General features: G+C 36.5%; 1 protein-coding gene across 4 annotated transcripts in view; it reads right to left on the bottom strand.

Annotated features, from left to right (window-relative positions):
- KLHL5 (kelch like family member 5) overlaps positions 1–17,706 on the bottom strand; it is a 48,512-nt gene that overhangs the window by 13,692 nt on the left and 17,114 nt on the right. For 2 of the 4 annotated variants that reach the window (XM_059470636.1, XM_059470638.1), the window contains 4 exons: positions 14,751–14,936; positions 10,210–10,346; positions 9,227–9,423; positions 1,559–1,771 (listed from right to left, as the gene is read on the bottom strand). In XM_059470636.1, coding sequence (XP_059326619.1) covers positions 1,559–1,771; positions 9,227–9,423; positions 10,210–10,346; positions 14,751–14,893 — 690 coding nt within the window. In that variant the 5' untranslated portion in view covers positions 14,894–14,936. The remainder of the gene's footprint in view (positions 1–1,558; positions 1,772–9,226; positions 9,424–10,209; positions 10,347–14,750; positions 14,937–17,706) is intronic. The other 2 variants (XM_059470637.1, XM_059470639.1) reach the window with 1 other exon arrangement.

The following is a 17,706-nucleotide window of genomic DNA, read 5'->3' as shown; positions in this document are numbered from 1 at the left end:
GACTATATAGTAAATACTAAATATTACTAAAGAAGGTCCAGCAAGGAAAAATAAGAAAGGAAAAAACAAATAAAAATAATCAAACCTAGTTTACAAACTTGCTATCAGGAAGTGAATCACAGAATTATGAAATAAGAGTTGGAGGGGACCCAAAAAGATCATCACCTCCAATTCCCAGCACCCCAAAGGACATCCCCAAGGACCACCATGTGCTTCAGAGCATTGTCCAAATGCTTCTGGAACTCAGTCAGGCTTGCTGCTGTGACCACTGCCCTGGGGAGCCTGTTCAGTGCCCAGCCACCCTCTGGGTGAAGAACCTTTTCCTGATATGCAACCTAAATTTGCACTGATACAACTTCACACCATTCCCTCAGGTCCTGTCCCTGGGCACCACAGAGAAGAGATCAGTGTCTGCCCCTCCTCCCCCTCCCCTCCCAAGGGAATTGTAACTGCACCGAAGTGTCCCCTCAGTGTCCTTTGCTCCAGGCTGAACAGAACAAGTGACTTCAGCCACTCCTTATACTTGAGGGCTTCCCCTCAAGGCCCTTCACCATCTTTGTTGCCCTCCTTTAGACACTTTCTAACAGTTTTAGATCCTTTTTATATTGAGGTGCCCAAAACTGCACACAATATTCAAGATGAGGCTCCACCAGCCCAGAGCAGAGCAGGACAATCCCCTCCCTTGCCTGGCTGGCCATGCTGTGCCTGATGCCCCCCAGGACAGGGCTGTCCCTCCTGGCTGCCAGGGCACTGCTGGCTCATGTTCAACTTTCTGTTTAGCAGGACCCTCAGACCCCTTTCCATGGCACTGCTTTCCAGCATCTCATTCCCCAGTCTGTCTGTGCATCCAGGGTTGCCCCATGCAATTTGCAGAGTCTGGCACTTTCCCTTGCTAAACTTTGTACAGTTGGTGACTGCCCAGTCCTCTGATCTGTGGAGGTCTCTGCAGGGCCTCCCTGCCTTTGAGGGAATCAGTCTGAGACGAACAAGAGTAGCCATTCCTAGGGGAGTAGGAAAACTGTAATTCCCAACTATTTAAACAAACTGAGCCCAAAGCTTCCCTCTACATTTTCTGTTAATCTTCTCCAAGAAGGAGAAAAAGTATTGACTGGGAAGAACAAGAAGTATGCAGTGATGGCCTATCAAGAGTTAATAGAAGAAAAATCACTCCAAACAATTAATTCAAATTGCATTTACTAGCTATTTCTACATGGAGGAAATGTAATGAGTCAAATAAACCGTGCAAGTTCCATATAGAAGAAATTTAAAAAGGACACGGCCTATAGTGACTAAGATAGCTTTGATAAGCATTTTTATAGGCAAAAAAAGCAACTTTTTCTTCAAGCTCCCTCCCTTTTTGTGTCCTAGAATCAGAATACGCTGCAGTTTACAGAGACACAAACTATCACGCCTGTACAAGATGCTAAGTTCTTACATGCAGCTCTAAGAATCCAGATCACTATAAATTTTATGATTTGTCACTATCAATATAATTATACTGTAGACATTATGCCCATTGTAACCATGGTATAAACTAGAGAGGAACTGAACAATTTACTTGTGGAGCAAGCAGAGGCAGTCTAATGTAAGCCAGGAGTTTACTGAGATCTTTCCTTCTCTGTTCCAAATCGTGTCGAACCCACGTGAGTAGTGCATTCAGTATAGTTTCTTCATTAGGAATGTTCATGTCATCACTTGCTAAAAGCTTAGCAATTTCAGTGGCTGGCAATAACAGAAATTCCTGATTTCTAATTACTTCCATGAAGTTTTCCTGAAAAAGAAAAGTATTTTAATAGAGGCAACATCATACTTTGAAGACATTTTATGGAACACCTGCTGTATCCTCCCCTCTTTTTCCTCCCTTCACGCCATCTCTCAGTCGTCCCACTGGAGTACTGACTTGAGAAGAAGACCAAAAAAAAAGTTTGAGCACTGAATTATTTTCATCCCTGATCATTTCCCCAACTCAATCATTTAGTCCCACAGACAGATGTGCTGAAACAACTGAGGGAAGTGTACAGACAGACAGACATAAATAAGCCATAGGTTGTGGGTGTTAATATCTTGGCACTGCAAAGTGAAGAAATGCTTTCTGAAATCCAGTCAAAAAGATGCAGTTTGTTCATGTTGTCAAGCAAAGAGCACAACATGCTACAACAACTGGGCACATGTAACTGTTTTCATTACTGCTAGATGAAAATGTGGCAGTAAGTTTCAGAGAAAATAAACAACACCAACAATTTTATTGTTGATTTAAAATGGATTATTTTAAGTTTATTTTGCTATTTCATAGGTTTTATACAATTGATCTGATTTGACTGGGGAGCAAAACATACAAAGAATCCACAATATTACACATGCCTTGTTACACTAACAATATTTATTCTGAAAGGATTCAATCTTCTAAATTTCATCCTTTCATTTTCAGCAACAAATCCTTACTTCAAAATAAGAAATTCATAATATGAAACACATCCTAAGCTGATATCTGATTACTTCATAATATGAGGATTTGCAGCATATTCTGTGAGGATTCTGATCAGTTTAGGCTGGAATAGCAGAAGTATGTAGAAACACAATCAGCATCATGAACATACAATCGGCACCATTACAGTGAAAAACATGGATGTAACAGAAAAGGCTGATATTATTTCTATCCCCTCTCCCCATATACTTTGACAAGGCAGCAAAGTAAAGCAAGCAAAAGCAGAAAAGTAAAATCACAACATATTCTTTTATTTTGGTAGCTCAAACTGCAGCTAAATTCACACTCAAAACTGAGAGTAGCTTCATGATGACAACAAAGTTACAATCAATTTATTAAATGCACTGTAGATTGCTACATAGGCAGCTAATGGGGTGCTGGTTTTGGTCTGCCATCACATGCACCTCTAAAACACCTGGAGGACAAAATGTGTGAAATTCACAAACACGGAACTCTAAGCGGCCCTAATATGAAAATTGGCCTTAGAGCCTTGTTTAATGATTTTTTAAAAAAAGAATTGCATGCTAATAAAAAAACCCTGTAGATTAGAAGCACATACTGGAAAGAAAAAAGGATTTTTAGGTCAAAAAAGGGGAGAAGCTCACAAGAAGAAGCAAGAGATGCACTGCAAAACAGGTCTGAATTTAGTATCTAAATTGGCAACAAAAACAATAATACAGTTTGGCATTATATATGCAATGGGCATCATGACAACAAAGCAAAAAAGTTAATACTTCTTTTTTATTGCTTGGGCTAATGCTTTCAAAGCTATACCTCAGTACTCCAAAGATACTGACTAAACAAAAAGCTGAGCTAAGAGAAAAAAACTAATTAGGTGTAAATAGTCCATCTTACATGAAAGCCAGATGTACATAAAACCGCTACAATTTATAAGGGGAAAGATCAAAGTTACTTCACTCCATAGGTAATTCTGGAAATCAGGAAAATAGATCAAAATGTTATAGGTGTACATAATTCTACTTGCGGATAGAATTTGGAAAGAAAACTTTCAAAATATTTAATATCTGAAAAGCTTTCCTACAACAAAGATATAATTGTCTACACAAAAAAGTACTTCCAAGTGAGAGCTATAGTAGATTAGAAGGGAGATAGAGTTGTCTTTTCCTCTTTAATTCATTTAACTATTTGTATTACAAAATAAAAGTATAATTGAACAAATATATGAATTAAAATCAGTGAAAGGAACTGTACCACTATTCAGAAGCACTACACGTGCATTGCTATTTATTCTACTCTGATATTAAATGCCTGGCAATAAAGTTGAATCTGAGAAGTGATCAAAATTATTTCCACAGTTTAAACACACAGTTCATAGGAATTCATATTCCACTGAGTTCATTTGTTTTCACTAGCTGCTTTTTTTTGGTTCTTTTTCCTAGAGAGTATGCAAGCTGGAGCTGTGCTTTTAGTTTTGCTGAATGAACAGGCAGTGAGCTCTGACAGAGAGAAACACCAACACTTACTACCTTAAACTTTCCAAATTGTCTATCCAGATCTCAGGAAGAGGAAAGGGAAAGCACTTGCATGAAAACTTCTTTTGTCTCAGAAGGCAACAACAAGCTGATCTTGCGTAAGTCAATCAGGGATCCTCTTTGGAAAGCTTTTTTCCAACTGGATTTCACCACTTCAACAGCTGTTACGTGTAAAAAGCCTGATTTTCCTTCTTGTTGCTTGCAGACCATTGCTTTCTGATGGGAACAAGTTCAGTTTCCTCTTGCTCCCATTCTATTTTTAAAGCAAAGACTCCTTTTGAGCAGAGTATCAAAGCATTCCATTGGGAATACAAGCACTCTTTGTCCTATGTCTGCTTTTTTTTATAACCAGAACCTGAAAATTCCTCTTCCTTTACAGACAGAGATTCTGAAGACAAAAAGAAGGAGCCAGTGTATCTCCTAGCATTCTTAACCTCCTCATTAGCCTTTTCTTTCCTTCCTCTTATGGGAACTCTCTGTGGAAGAACAGGATATTTCAGAGAACAAATGATCTGCAGTTTCAATCCCTTTCTTTCTGGTCCTGAAAGTAAAGGGAATTTCCGAACCCCAAAATTAGCTCCTCAAAGGGCTTGGAAACTTTATCAAATAAGTAGCCTGAGGCTTATGTATTAACCAAGACAGGGACATGCAATCCTTATGCTCCTTACGCTGGGTACTGCTCATTCACATCACCTCAAATTCATTCTTCAGCATCTGCAGAGTGATTAATGCTGATACTCTCAACCACAGATCTGCCTTGGACTTGGTACAGAACAAAAAACATTAGGGGCACATAAAAATAAGATGCCATGATGTGTATCTCTAAATGATACTTAATCCCTACAGTGGGATGCAGTGAGATGGTTAGTCTCCCTGCACACTGTGTCAGAAGGATGAAAACCTTGGAGAGCATCAGACACCTGCAGCTTGAGAGGGACTGAGGCTGCCCAACAGGCAGCTCAATCACAGGGCTCTGCTTAAACTCTGAACTTGGGAAACCAAAACACAAGAGGTGTTTGACTCACAGCATCTGAAGGAGAGCAATCAGGAAATGTTATTTTGTCTGCTGACTGCTTCAGTGCACTGGTCAACTAAATATGAATTCACTAAGAACTGTGCTACTTGACTTCCTGGTAAACTATTAATAGTCAAACAGCTGTCAGATATCACCTTCTTTACTTTTACTCAGATTTGACTGATGTATTAAACAATCAACCAACTGAATACTTGCACTGTGTGCAGGGGCAGTACAGATATTTTAGCTTGACTCCTTGTTGCACTGTTTCTGGATTCCAAAACAGGCTGAGCAGCATGCAGCAACCTTTTCACTCTTCATAAGGCAGTACTGATTTATTGTGCTACGCCGGACTGAGGGAACTTCACAGACAAAGATATCTTGGGTTTTCACAGGTGAAAAGGAAGTGAATGAGTATTTTCTAAGTATGAGTATTTTCCTCAGTTGATTACTGAGCAGGATATTCTGGACTGCAATTTCAGGTGCAAGAATGTAAAATCCTTGTTTTGACACTATCACAAACTTTATGGCCCTTTATGGACAGAAAGCATTTAAATTCCTCTGCTCTTCATACTCCCCCACTAACAAAAGAAAAACCTATCCTGACTGTTGCAAGGAAAAAAGGACAAATTATCCCTCTTTAATTCTTTCTTCCAAATCATAACTCAATGATTTTGTGTTTCCAAACTACTGCTTTACAGGAGAAAGCAAGTCTAAATGTGCCACACCTTTTCTTCTGCAAAACTACCTAGGTTTCTCTGCTTGGATCCAATCTATTATTTTTGAGTTTTTCTTTTTATACATCCACTGGCTTGCTCAGAAATCACACAAATTCCAAAACTAACTTTATCTGAATCTTGTAATACTATCACTGCTTACATACCTTCTGAAGACTTCTGATGAAAATCAAAATGACTTTTCACTCTGCTTTAAGCATGCATAGCTGATCAACAATGATTAGACGGACTAACTCAGGCATCATCACACAAAGTTTTGAATGTCTACTCTTTCTCTTTTAGTTGTAAATCAGAAAGTTAAAATCTGGCTACTGAAGAAGCTACTGACACTTACCTAAGAATAACTCACTAGTCACCACAGATATTTCATGTTCTGGAAATAACACAGGCTAGCTTTTCCTCAGCTCAAAGTATTAACTTCCCTTTTGCTCACTTTTTGTGGAAAAGGATCTATTGGTTTTCATTCAAGGTACACTATCAACTGTTTCAAACAAACAAGATATCAAAAAGGGGCGTTTGTTCTGACTTTGAAGACAGCAATAAAAATGTGCAGAATTTTTTTTGCACAAAATGCCATTACAAATTCATTAAAGCAAGCAGATACAATATTGGCCAGTCCAATAAAATTCGTAAATTTACAACTGTATGTCCCAAGTACAATATACAAACCACAGCAAAACAGGGTAACCTCTGCTCAAAACATATCTTTACTCAGATACATTTCATGATTCTATCAACTCTGTTTTAGAACTGTGATGTGTAAAAATCAGAGTTGCTCTTTATACAGCATTAAATCCACTACACATTGCTTCAGTTCTTGTTTCACTTCATGTATACTGAAGATTTTTCAAGCTTAAGTTTGTAATGCCAATAATTGACCAGTTTTGATAAACTGTTCCCTTCTGTCAAAACAATTTATCAACTGTCAACACAGCAAGCAATAAAGTAATGCAATACTTCAGTCCTTTTTAGCATAATATATATCTGCAATATGAAGAAATGCAACATTCAAATCCTTCTTCATTTTTTTTTAATCACTGATGCTTTCCAATGACTAATGTACTTTACTCAGACAGAAGAACCCCATTAACAAAGGCAGACCTAATGGGATAACTCACTGTTTCATCCTCCAGTTTAAACAAATGCTCATTTCACCTGAATTTCAAACTTCATGTAAAAAGGTACATTAATGAAGCAGGTAAGATGATTACAAACTCATTACATGTGTAACAAAAAGCTTCAAAGCAGAGAAGTTGTTTCACTTGTAAAAATATTAAATGGCAATCAGGGTTTCTTTTCTGTCAAAGAAACATTCATAGAAAATAACATGTAAATTAAAATTTAAGTATTTTATATTATTCAGTAACTTCTACTACAAGTATTTTAAAAGAACCAGAACTATAAACTGTACTCAATATAGTCCCACACTGTTCTATGCAGGCCAATGCAGCATAAAAATAATTCCCTGTTTTAAGAAAGAGAATTTTGCCAGCTACTACAGGTGTACTTAACCCTTACATTCTAATACTTCTTAGTGGAAAGAGCATCAAGTACCTAGCACTTACTAGTGTTGAACATTTTATTTTTTCAAACAGCTTTTAAACAAATGAAATTACTTGGGGATTTATTTTAATTGAAGATTCAATTGGACTAGACATTTCTATGCAGTTTCCATAGCAACATTCATTTCAAAATAAAGAAGCTTCTTCTCTATTACTCATTATTTCTAAAATTCAATTTAATGTCTCTGTTGGAACTAAACAACATTAAAAGAGGCCTTGGGAAAAATTCATCTAGCACAACTAATTAGTTTTGAAAATGGCATTTTAAAATCCACCTAATTTGAATTTCATTCACATCAAAGCCTTAAAAGCAACAATTTTGCCACCGAAGTAAACAACAGCCAAAAGGCACAGAACTATTTTCCTCTGGTCTGAACAAAAGATAAGTGCTGCAGAAGAATGGCTTTAAGAAAGTTCACAGCCCTATTTTCCCTAAGTCATTAATTGCCAATCAGAATACTAAGACTGGAATGTCAACATTCCCCTTTAGGATGTATTAATCTAATAATTCTTACTACTCTGATTTTGGCAGTTCACTTAAAAAGGACATGACAATTGCCCAAACCAAAATACATACTTATTCTGAAAAGGAACAAGTAGATCAGAAGAGAGAGTTTCTCTTTTCACATATTTCTTCTATCACTGGTCTCACTCAACATAAATTCCAATACTCCTCAAAGGCATAAGCCACATTTACTTTACTGTTTCATTGCACATTCTACCTAACAGCAGACTCCTTATTTTTGTTTTTGCAATAATGAAGATCAAGAATAGAAACATGTAAGTTACAATCTGCACCTTATTTATTGATCTGCCTCAGTAAATTTGTGTGTCCATGATATTAAATATCTGAGAGCTCCATTCACTGCAGAGGAACATTGTCTTGTATTTGGGAAAAAAAAGCTATTTTAAACTGTTATACATAGTAAGCTAAATAAATTTAAGCCAATAAGTAATTTTTTTTAAAAATTGTTTTAAACCAGCAAAACCTAAGGCAGCAAGAGGAAGAGCCATGGATTTCTAATAATAATTACAAGACAAATTACAACTCTTGGATCTTAGCCAATAACTTAACGGCAAGTAATGCCATGACACACAAGCAAATTAAGTACTATCCTTATTCCCACATCTCTTATGCAGTATCTACATTCCCTCATTCAAATCCCAAGAGCTTATTTAGGCAAAATTTCATCAACAAGTGAGCAAAATGCCTCACAAAACTGCAAAGAGGAGATGAACTGATTTGCTTCAGAGATAATTCTTCTGCCTTCTTCTGATAACTTTACTAAAATACACTTGTGAGAAGCAAAAAAAGAACATTTTGTATAAAATAAAAGGATGACTGCTAAGCAGATAAAGTTTACTTAAGTTGGTCGGTCTGAATTTCTAGAGGTTAACTGAAAAATATAATTGACAAGTTTGTATTTAGTCACATATTACCTAGCCTAGAATGAAATTCTTTGATGCCTGACATCCCGTTGCTAAATTATTAAGGATGATGCAGAATCTATATTGCTGTATCCACATTCATACCCCAAGTACATCTTGGAACCTGATAACTCCAGTTCATTACAAAAAAGGAACTCTACACTTCCATTTAGTAATGTGTAATTTTGGAATAGATGATGGCAGCTTCCCCACTGTGAAGTCTGTAGTTTTTGACTGTCAGAAAGAAGAACAGGCTTTTGAAATATGTTATTAAATGCATACCCCACAATTCCATTTCTGTTTACAGGGCATTTATGCTCATATGTTTCCTTCCCACTCTAAACCAGCAACTTTGCAGCTATTTTGTCATTTTTCATCATGGGAACATATTCTTGTTTGAAAACTATGAAGACTTTCTGGGGGGAAAACATTAGTACCATATTTAGGAAAACATTGTATATTTTCCCTACTAAATAAAGCAGATGCTAGTTAATGTAACAACATACCATGGTGTAATTGTGAGCCACCTTGTGCAAGTCAGTGCAACCCTGGGCATCAGCAAAGGATCGGATTCCAAGGCAATTGGATGGGTGAAGCTGCTTCATGAGGAATTTACAGCATGCTTCTACAACCTGAGAGAGCTGAAGAAGGCAAGCTGTAGACAACAGGCACTCAATGTTATCTTCTTTTAATTCAAGGCGACCTAGTAACATCAAAAAGAAAATCACATCAGTTTGCTCTTATAATCTTACAAATTCCCTAAAACCCCAAGGCAATAGAATTATTTACAGATTATATGACAGAATAGAAGGCTTTGTAAACATCACCCTCAGCATTAGATAACTAATAGTTTTCAAAATTAGTATCTATAATGATGAAAGGAAAGGGAATCCTAATGAGATTCCTTTTTTTGTCAATCATGATACATTTAATAGATTCACATAATTTGTTAACTAATTGAATGTAGTATTACCAGAGAAACTTTATCCTATCAGGTTGTCTCAGGTAACAGCAATGAGACCTAATTGCTGTCTACAGCTTTCTCACCAGGGAAGCGGGGGGAAGGCACTGATCGCTTCTCTCTGCTGACTGGTGACAGGACCAGAGGGAATGGCCTGAAGGAGGTTAGGAAAAGGTTCCTTTTTCATTAGGAAAAGGTTCTTCCCCCAGAGGGTGGCTGGGCACTGGAACAGGCTCCCCACAGAAGTGGTCACAGCACCAAGCCTGACAGAGCTCAAGAAGCATTTGGAAAACACTCTGGGACACGCAGTGTGATTGTTGGGGTGCTCTGAGCAGGGTCAGGAGTTAGACTTTGAGAATCCTTGTAGGTTGCTTCCAACTCAAGATATTCTATGATTTATTTTTATTTATTTATAAGAATTTAAATAATGTGAATAATTTGTAAAGAGCATTTGAAATCTAGTAATGGAATACAATGTTCACATGAGGACAATTCATTAGATAAATTTCCCATTTTCACTTCAATTACCTGTATATGCATATTGAACCAGAGCCCACAATGCCTTTGGCTCCACACCCTCCATCTTGATTTCTTCCTGTCTTGCTTCCCTTACATCATTAGTGAACATTGCTGCAAAGTAGTCCGAAACAGAGGAGAGAACCAATCTGAGTATGACATGCAGCACAAAAGGAGAGAAACAGAAGAGAAGAAAAAAAATCTTAGTCAGCCTGATGTTTGTTAATTTATGATTCATTACTTTGCCCTTTGCAGAAACACTGTAGTGAGAAAAACATTTAAAAATTGACGAAGTGCTCCATGCTCTAGTTTCTCTCTATGAATAATGAAGTACTGATACTAAACCTACATTTGCTACTGATCTAAACTAATTAGCCTTACAAAGCAATGACTTTTAATAGCCAACACAGACATAAACACCCCCAAATCAACATAAATTGGAAATGAAGTATAAATATACATTATTAAAATAAAATTGAATTGATTTTCATTTATATTATGTTAGATACATTTTTAAATGTGAAAGAATGACTTACCAGTCTTTTTTAAAGTGCTTTAAAGTGCTTTTACTCTTAGTGCACACAAATGCATTCAATTACTAACACTGATAACAAAATTTGTCAAAGTAAACGTGGAGATGATACAGAGTAATCTCTTTTTTGAGTATCTATTTAGCCTTTCTTAATAATCCTGACTATTTTACTGTGCAAGTAAATGTTAGTGCACAACGGACATTTCTTTGGATTATCAAGAGTAAAACACTCTTTACAAATAATAATGCCACTCTGCAAAATGTGAAAGAATTTCCATGTGTACAGAGACTGGGGTAAAAGAAAATTATATGAGGCAGGAATATGAAACCAACCATAACTATTCATGAGGAATAAGAGACCTCCAGGAATGGCCTTGTGGCTTAGATCAATTTTTGTGCTGTGGCAGTTCACTGTTGCCTTGCCCAAAGGGATTTCAATATAAATAGATGTGATATGTGTATGGGTCTATACAAAGAGCAAGCCCAAGAACTTAGCCTGCTGCAAATACGTTAAACAGTCCATATGCATATCTTCAATTAATCTAATACTTCAGGCAGTTTATGCTGTGCTGAATCATTATACAGGTGTGTTAAAATGGCAGAGGTCAGGAAACACAAAATAGAGCAAAACTAAATGAAAAGGTAAGCACCAGTGCTTAGGGGAGAATTTACAGGTACATATACAAAGTAATGAAACACAAGGAGCAGTCTCTTAGTTAATTAACTGCAAAGCAATAAAATTTTGATTAATTAATGTCACAATATATTTTTCTTGTGAACTCTCTGATCATTGACCATTTGGTCAGGCTTACAGAAAAGAAAAGGTAATTTTTTTTTTCTAGCTGCTGAAGCAACAAAGTAAAGTTACAATTGCATGGGAAAAAGATTAATTTTATTTTAACAACTTGCATGATTGAAGTTTTGTAAAAAAACCCCCAAAGTTCTGTTCTTTTAAAGAAAAATTAAATTCTGTTAATGAAATATGAGAATTATTCTGTAGCTGACTAGCTAAGGAAAATCAGAACTTTCTGCCAAGCTATGGCCCAGCAATCACTTCTAGGCATTTTAACCTCATGTTTAATGAAATCTGCATTTAAATGAAAATACTGCCTCTCAGAGATCTATAGAACTGGAGTAAATTAGAAAGTACATTCATGAAAGTATCAAGGGAGAATTTCTGCAACTGCTTTTGATGCTAGAATGAGATGACAAGACCAGATTTCTATGTACAAAATAGGTGTTCTCACTGGAAGTGGTTTGAATAACCCAATTATCTCTGCAGGTCCAATTCAGAATTTAAAAAGGCAAAAATTGGCAAAAAAAAAAGGCAAAAACTTAACATAGTCACATCTGACTGTTCTGACTTGGAACTTCTACACAGAACAGAGCTTGTAAAAGACAGGTCTTCTGCAACAGGAAATGGAATTTAATACTTAGTCATATCACAGTTTGGGGGTTGATTTTTCTTTTCTTTCTTCCCCCAGCAGTGCAACTAGAATAGGTAGCTGCACTATTATTCAAAACACTGGACTGTACACATTTTAGAAACAACTGTTGAAGAAACGCCAAAAAATAACACGAGGGTCCCAATGCCTTCTATCAGAGGTTTGATATCAGCAAATTTCTCCCTGTAATTTCCAGACTCAAGAGCCATCCAAAGGAAATTAACAGAAATGAAATCCATTTACTATTTTTGCAAACACGTTCAGATCCATGAGGAGGTATGCATGCCTCACAGTGGTAAAGGCTTTCCAGAGGGTGACTTGCACATGCTGACAGAGCATGTGAAGCCCAGAAGTAGTTTAATACAGGTAATTTGAAAAAGCATAAATTATCCTGAGAGCAGTTTTGCAATGATTTCACAATGAAAAGCCTTAGAAGAGGTAGCTACACTTTTCTCTTAATTCGACTAATTTAGAAAAATAAGTCCTTTCAAAGAAAGAAATGGGATTAAAATATACAGTGACAATGCATCATGGTGACACTGAGCTATGATAGAAGAAAACAAAGGCAGACTTTCAGCCAACTGGCCTTTTCTTTTTCCCACTAGTCAATGAAAATCAATTACTGCTATATACATGTGATTTGATATTCACTAGTCACTAAATACTGACAAAATCCAAAATCCAAAATCAGAACAATCTACCATGACGGCTTAATATATTTTGAAGAATTTTCAACTGAGAGCCAGTAAAACATGTGGCACACTTTAAAACCCATACTTGTTGGACCTGCCACAAGCTGCACCATCTTGATAGTTTTCTAGGTCACCAAAGCAATTACTATGTAAAATGATGACAGCTACCAAATCTGGCAATTTACAGGTTTAGTATCTCCAAACTCGTCTCAGCTGACAGAATGCTGCTTAAGATCTGAAAGATAAAAGGGACTCTTCCTAGGCAGCTCCTTGTTTGTGGCTGTGTAACAGCTGAAAACCGTCCTTGGAAACTCACTGTCAGCATTCACTGAAGCTGTAAGGTGATACTGAAGAGTTCAGGCTCTTTCAAACAAGCTTCCTAAACCCTAGAGTACACAAGGTTCCATTTGCCTTCTTTTCTTAAGTCCCATCTCTTTTGTATTTCCATCTTTCAGTGTCAACAGAAAGACACACAATGGCTCTGCCCACACTGCTGATTAAAGGATGTGGCAGGCTTTAAATGTCCTCTGGGCAGGAATTTACACACATTTCCCTTTTCTTACATGAATGTTCTAATCAGTGGGTTATTGCTAAACAAAACAAGCTTTTATTATGGATATTGCAGTTAGCCGAATGTAATAAATAAGAACATAATAAATGGCAGACATCTGAAATTGCAGTGGACACAAAATAAACATGAAAAAATAAACATAAATTAAATCAAAGTATCCAAAATTTCTTTATGGAACTGCAAGCTGAAGGGGTGGGAATATAATACATTTCTTCCTACTGGAGAAAGGTCCCCTTTTCCTATTTGCTTTTTGACCTTGTAAATAAGATTTTAGCTATGATTTCAGCACAGAATAAGAAGATAAATACTTTTGGAACAATAGAGAATATTCAGAAAAATCACGACTATATGTGATGCTTTTATTTGCAGTAGACTCATAGCCTGAATTCTTCATAGATACAAAACCTCTCAGAATTTCAGTAATGTGTTACCTGTGATCATTACCAAGGCAGACACCAAACTCATGTCTCTTTTCTCTAAAAACATACAGTTGGTACAGAAAGTACCAACTCCAAACCAGCAACATCTTCCCATCTTTTTATTACCATTACAGCATTAAGCTGCAGTTTCCCTGTGGGAGTAGGAATCAGCAATGGAAAACAAGAATGCTTTAGGATGTTATTTCTGTTGTAGACCTCAACTTAGGAAACCACAGCTTACTTATACCTAGGTTCCTATTAAAATTACAAATTCTGTGCGTTAAATACCATAATGTGCTTCAGCTACACATGCCTGTGTTTTGCAATCTTTGGTACTTTCCTAGATTTTAAGCAGCATATATATGATCTGTTGATTACACAGATGACAGAGAGGATAAAGTTTGAACTAATTTAGACCTCTAATACTGGCAATGTTCAGAAGTCTCCTATCAAAGGACTCTTCTTAGTACGGGAGCAAAAAACCTTTATGTGAACAGAAGACTGTACTTATTGTTAATTGTGACTCCAACAGCATAATTGCTAGTACAAAGAAAAAAATTAAACAAAATTAAATCTAAGAAAAAAATTTACATCGCTCTATGGTAAAGAAACAACAACTTATAATATTCTGGGAGTGCATTTGGGACTTCTGGGGGTTTGTTATGCAAATATCATAAGTATACTTAGAAACAAAAAGAACTTAAACTTTTTTATTCTGTATTGCTTACAATAGAAAAAATAATTTTTCATTTCCAAAGAAATGTTAAAAAATATATACTTGTTTAAATTGAATGGTTTAGGATGTTCTGACATTTTTTAAACAAAACATGGGACACACTTTGATGGTGCATTTGTAAATAATTATGAAGTTATTTCAATTTATGATAAACTTACCTGTGAGCTGGAATTCTACGATCACCAGCGACTAACACCACATCACACAGCTGATTGTGTCTAAGATAATTCTCCATCTTTTTAAAAGTTTGTTCAGCATGGTTGAGAGCCTGAAAAAATTCATCTGAGGTACAGGGCTCCATTGTCTGACAAGATGATAAGGTGTGACTGCTGTTGGAAGTTCTGCTGAAGAAAACAACAGAAATCTTAGTTCATACAATATTCAGGTGAAATTTTATCTACAAAGGGTAAAATAAAAATCACATGTGATTTTAAAGTGAATATGCATTATTTGTTTTAATATTTATTTCCCTGCTATTTTTTTTTTTTTCATATTTTCTTTATTCCTCCAAAACAATCTAGACCCTTGTGGAAAATGTATAATCATTTAATGTTGTACTCTTCAACTAAGAGATCAGCTCTTCAACTAAGAGACACAGAGATCAGCCCAGCAATTGAATCTGTAGTGCTGTCAGATGGTTAAGGAAGAACCTCCACCAAGGCCCTGCAAAGTGAAAAAGTAACGGAAGGATGGCAGTAAGGAACCAAACCCCTCCCTGCCACTTTTGTTTCACACTTAACCTAAGGTGGCCAGAACAAAACTCAGCTACTAAGAGCATATGGGCACGCAGGGAAAAAAACCCCGCAAACACATTGCTACACCACCACTCCTACTGCCCTCCTTGGGTCTGATATGAGATCTACCACATCAGAAGTCAACAAGAGTGAAAAGCAAGGGTAGATGGGGAGAAAAATTATTCCCATCTGTATACACAAACACAGAAGACTGGGAAAAAACAGGAATAGAGAAAATGTAAAAGGAATGCATGGCCCTAGGAGATAAAGGAAATTAATCCCAATGATGTACACTGTGGAAGGCATGTTTTCCTCCTCACAGTTCTTTAACTGACCACTGCTTAGTTTTCAACAATGCAGGCAACTTATAAAATACTCTGGATCTACCATAACATTTGGAAAGATGTGGTTTCACAATATCGGCATCCCAACCCCTGCTTCCACAAAGATGTCATGAACTGAGCAGCATGTCTGGGGCTAAATCCACCATAAAACTTATCTCACTCCTTGGTGTAGGATACTCATTTCAAGACAGAGCTCCTCAAAACCAAAGTCTAAATTTCCAACAGAAGATTTTCTGTAAAGGGGAACTTTGTGGTTTGGTCTTGGGTTTTATCATATGTTTTGATTTTTTTTTTTTTTTTTTTTTTTTGCACATACCCAGATAGCTAAAAAAGCCAAGCAGTTTGGTCTTTAATTCAGAGCTAAATCTAATAATGGATCAGAAATTAGATACCTGCCTACTGATTTCCCTTGGGGCAATTTATATTAAATATTCTTGCAGAAGCTGTGGTTTGCCATTTAACCAGCCCTCTTACAGGCTGGAACAAGTATTCTTTGTGGCCATTTTGGAAACTGAATCGGGGCTCATACAAAGATGTAACCATGTAACCATGGACAACATTATATTGGCCAGCTGGGTGGCATTCTCAAGGGAATGAGCAAGAAGTACTCAGTGAAAGCAACTCTTTAACCAGCAGCCCTGAAAAACAAAAACCAGAAGTGGAATGGGTAGGTCGCTGGTCAATGCACAAATAATATTAAGGAAATTATTCTGTATCTCCATGTCAAAATTTAGTACATTCTCAATTGGGTTAATATGTTGTGGTTTTTTGTGGTTTGTTTGAACTATATATTAACCCATATTCCTCAAAGTAACTTCGTTAATAACATTTTTAAAAAATTACACACTATCAGAATTTAATTTACATTACAACCTTAGAAAGTGTTTTGCAGATAGAAAGGAAGAAACCACAAAGGAAAAGGCTTGATGGATCACAATTTCACTGGAGCTATTGCCAGTTTCAAAACTGCACATTTTCCACACAGAATTCCAGTCATCACGCTCATTCAATAAGGAAAAAAATTTGCAATGGTGTCTGTTCTCCAGTATCCACAACATAATGTATTCAGGACACAAGGGAGTCAAGCCTAGCTCTCCCTCTCTAAAGATGCTCAATCCCATACCCGCCCTTGAGCTAGTAACTTACAAACCATTTTCCATAATGAAGGAACAGGAGAAAGAAAGACTAAGGTTCAGTGGTCCATAAAGAGAACATGAAAAAGAGATTCTAATAGTTACAGTATTTGCAAAAATTACATAAAATTAAAAAAAAAAAAAAAGGAAAAAGAATGATTCAAAAGCTATTTGTGTCTGGTACCCTGTAACTGGAAATGAAAATTTTAAATGCCCCTCCTTCCACAAACTGTTTTATGAATATTTTTCCAGTTCCATTTGCCACAGCAATGATAACCTGGGAGAATTCCAAAAGTCCTTACACCCTCAAAGGTCAGTGAGACTGAGGTGAAAATAAAAGACATATCAAAGGATTCTGTAGCTTGAAAACTCAGGGTGAGGAGGCAAACTTATATTGGAAGTTACAACATACTAACTCCAAGAATGATCAAACAGAGCAATACTGCAGAGCTGGTACCACGTGGTACATTCAGACTTTGTCTTTAAATAATTACAGACATTTTACTAAACTGCTCAAGGTCAGCACACAGCTGATGAATTCTGGAATCCTGCTTGTATTTAATGTTTAAATATAAATATTTTAATACATTTCCCTACTTCAACCTACAATAAAGTAATTCCAGTATTTTAGTGCACACATGAATGCAATGAAGCAGACACAACATTCTGCACACAAGGTATGCCCAAGTATTTTTAGCTTTATCTCCACCATGCCTTCAAGGTCTGTAGATTGCTGCTAAGGCACCACCAAAAAAAGTTAAGAAAAATAAATCTAATGCTAATAGGCTTACACTTTCTGTACAAGAGTCTGCAGAGCTGTTGGTGAGTTCTTAAAAGTGTATGAATCCAAGAGGATGATCATTGCCTCAGGGACGCAGGACAGTTAACAAACAGCAGCAATAG

The sequence above is a fragment of the Ammospiza nelsoni genome, chromosome 4 (genome assembly GCF_027579445.1).
Source record: "Ammospiza nelsoni isolate bAmmNel1 chromosome 4, bAmmNel1.pri, whole genome shotgun sequence".
In the NCBI taxonomy this organism is placed as follows: domain Eukaryota; kingdom Metazoa; phylum Chordata; class Aves; order Passeriformes; family Passerellidae; genus Ammospiza; species Ammospiza nelsoni.
The sequence above is the reverse complement of the archived record's forward strand: the minus strand, read 5'-3'. Positions and strand labels throughout refer to the sequence as shown.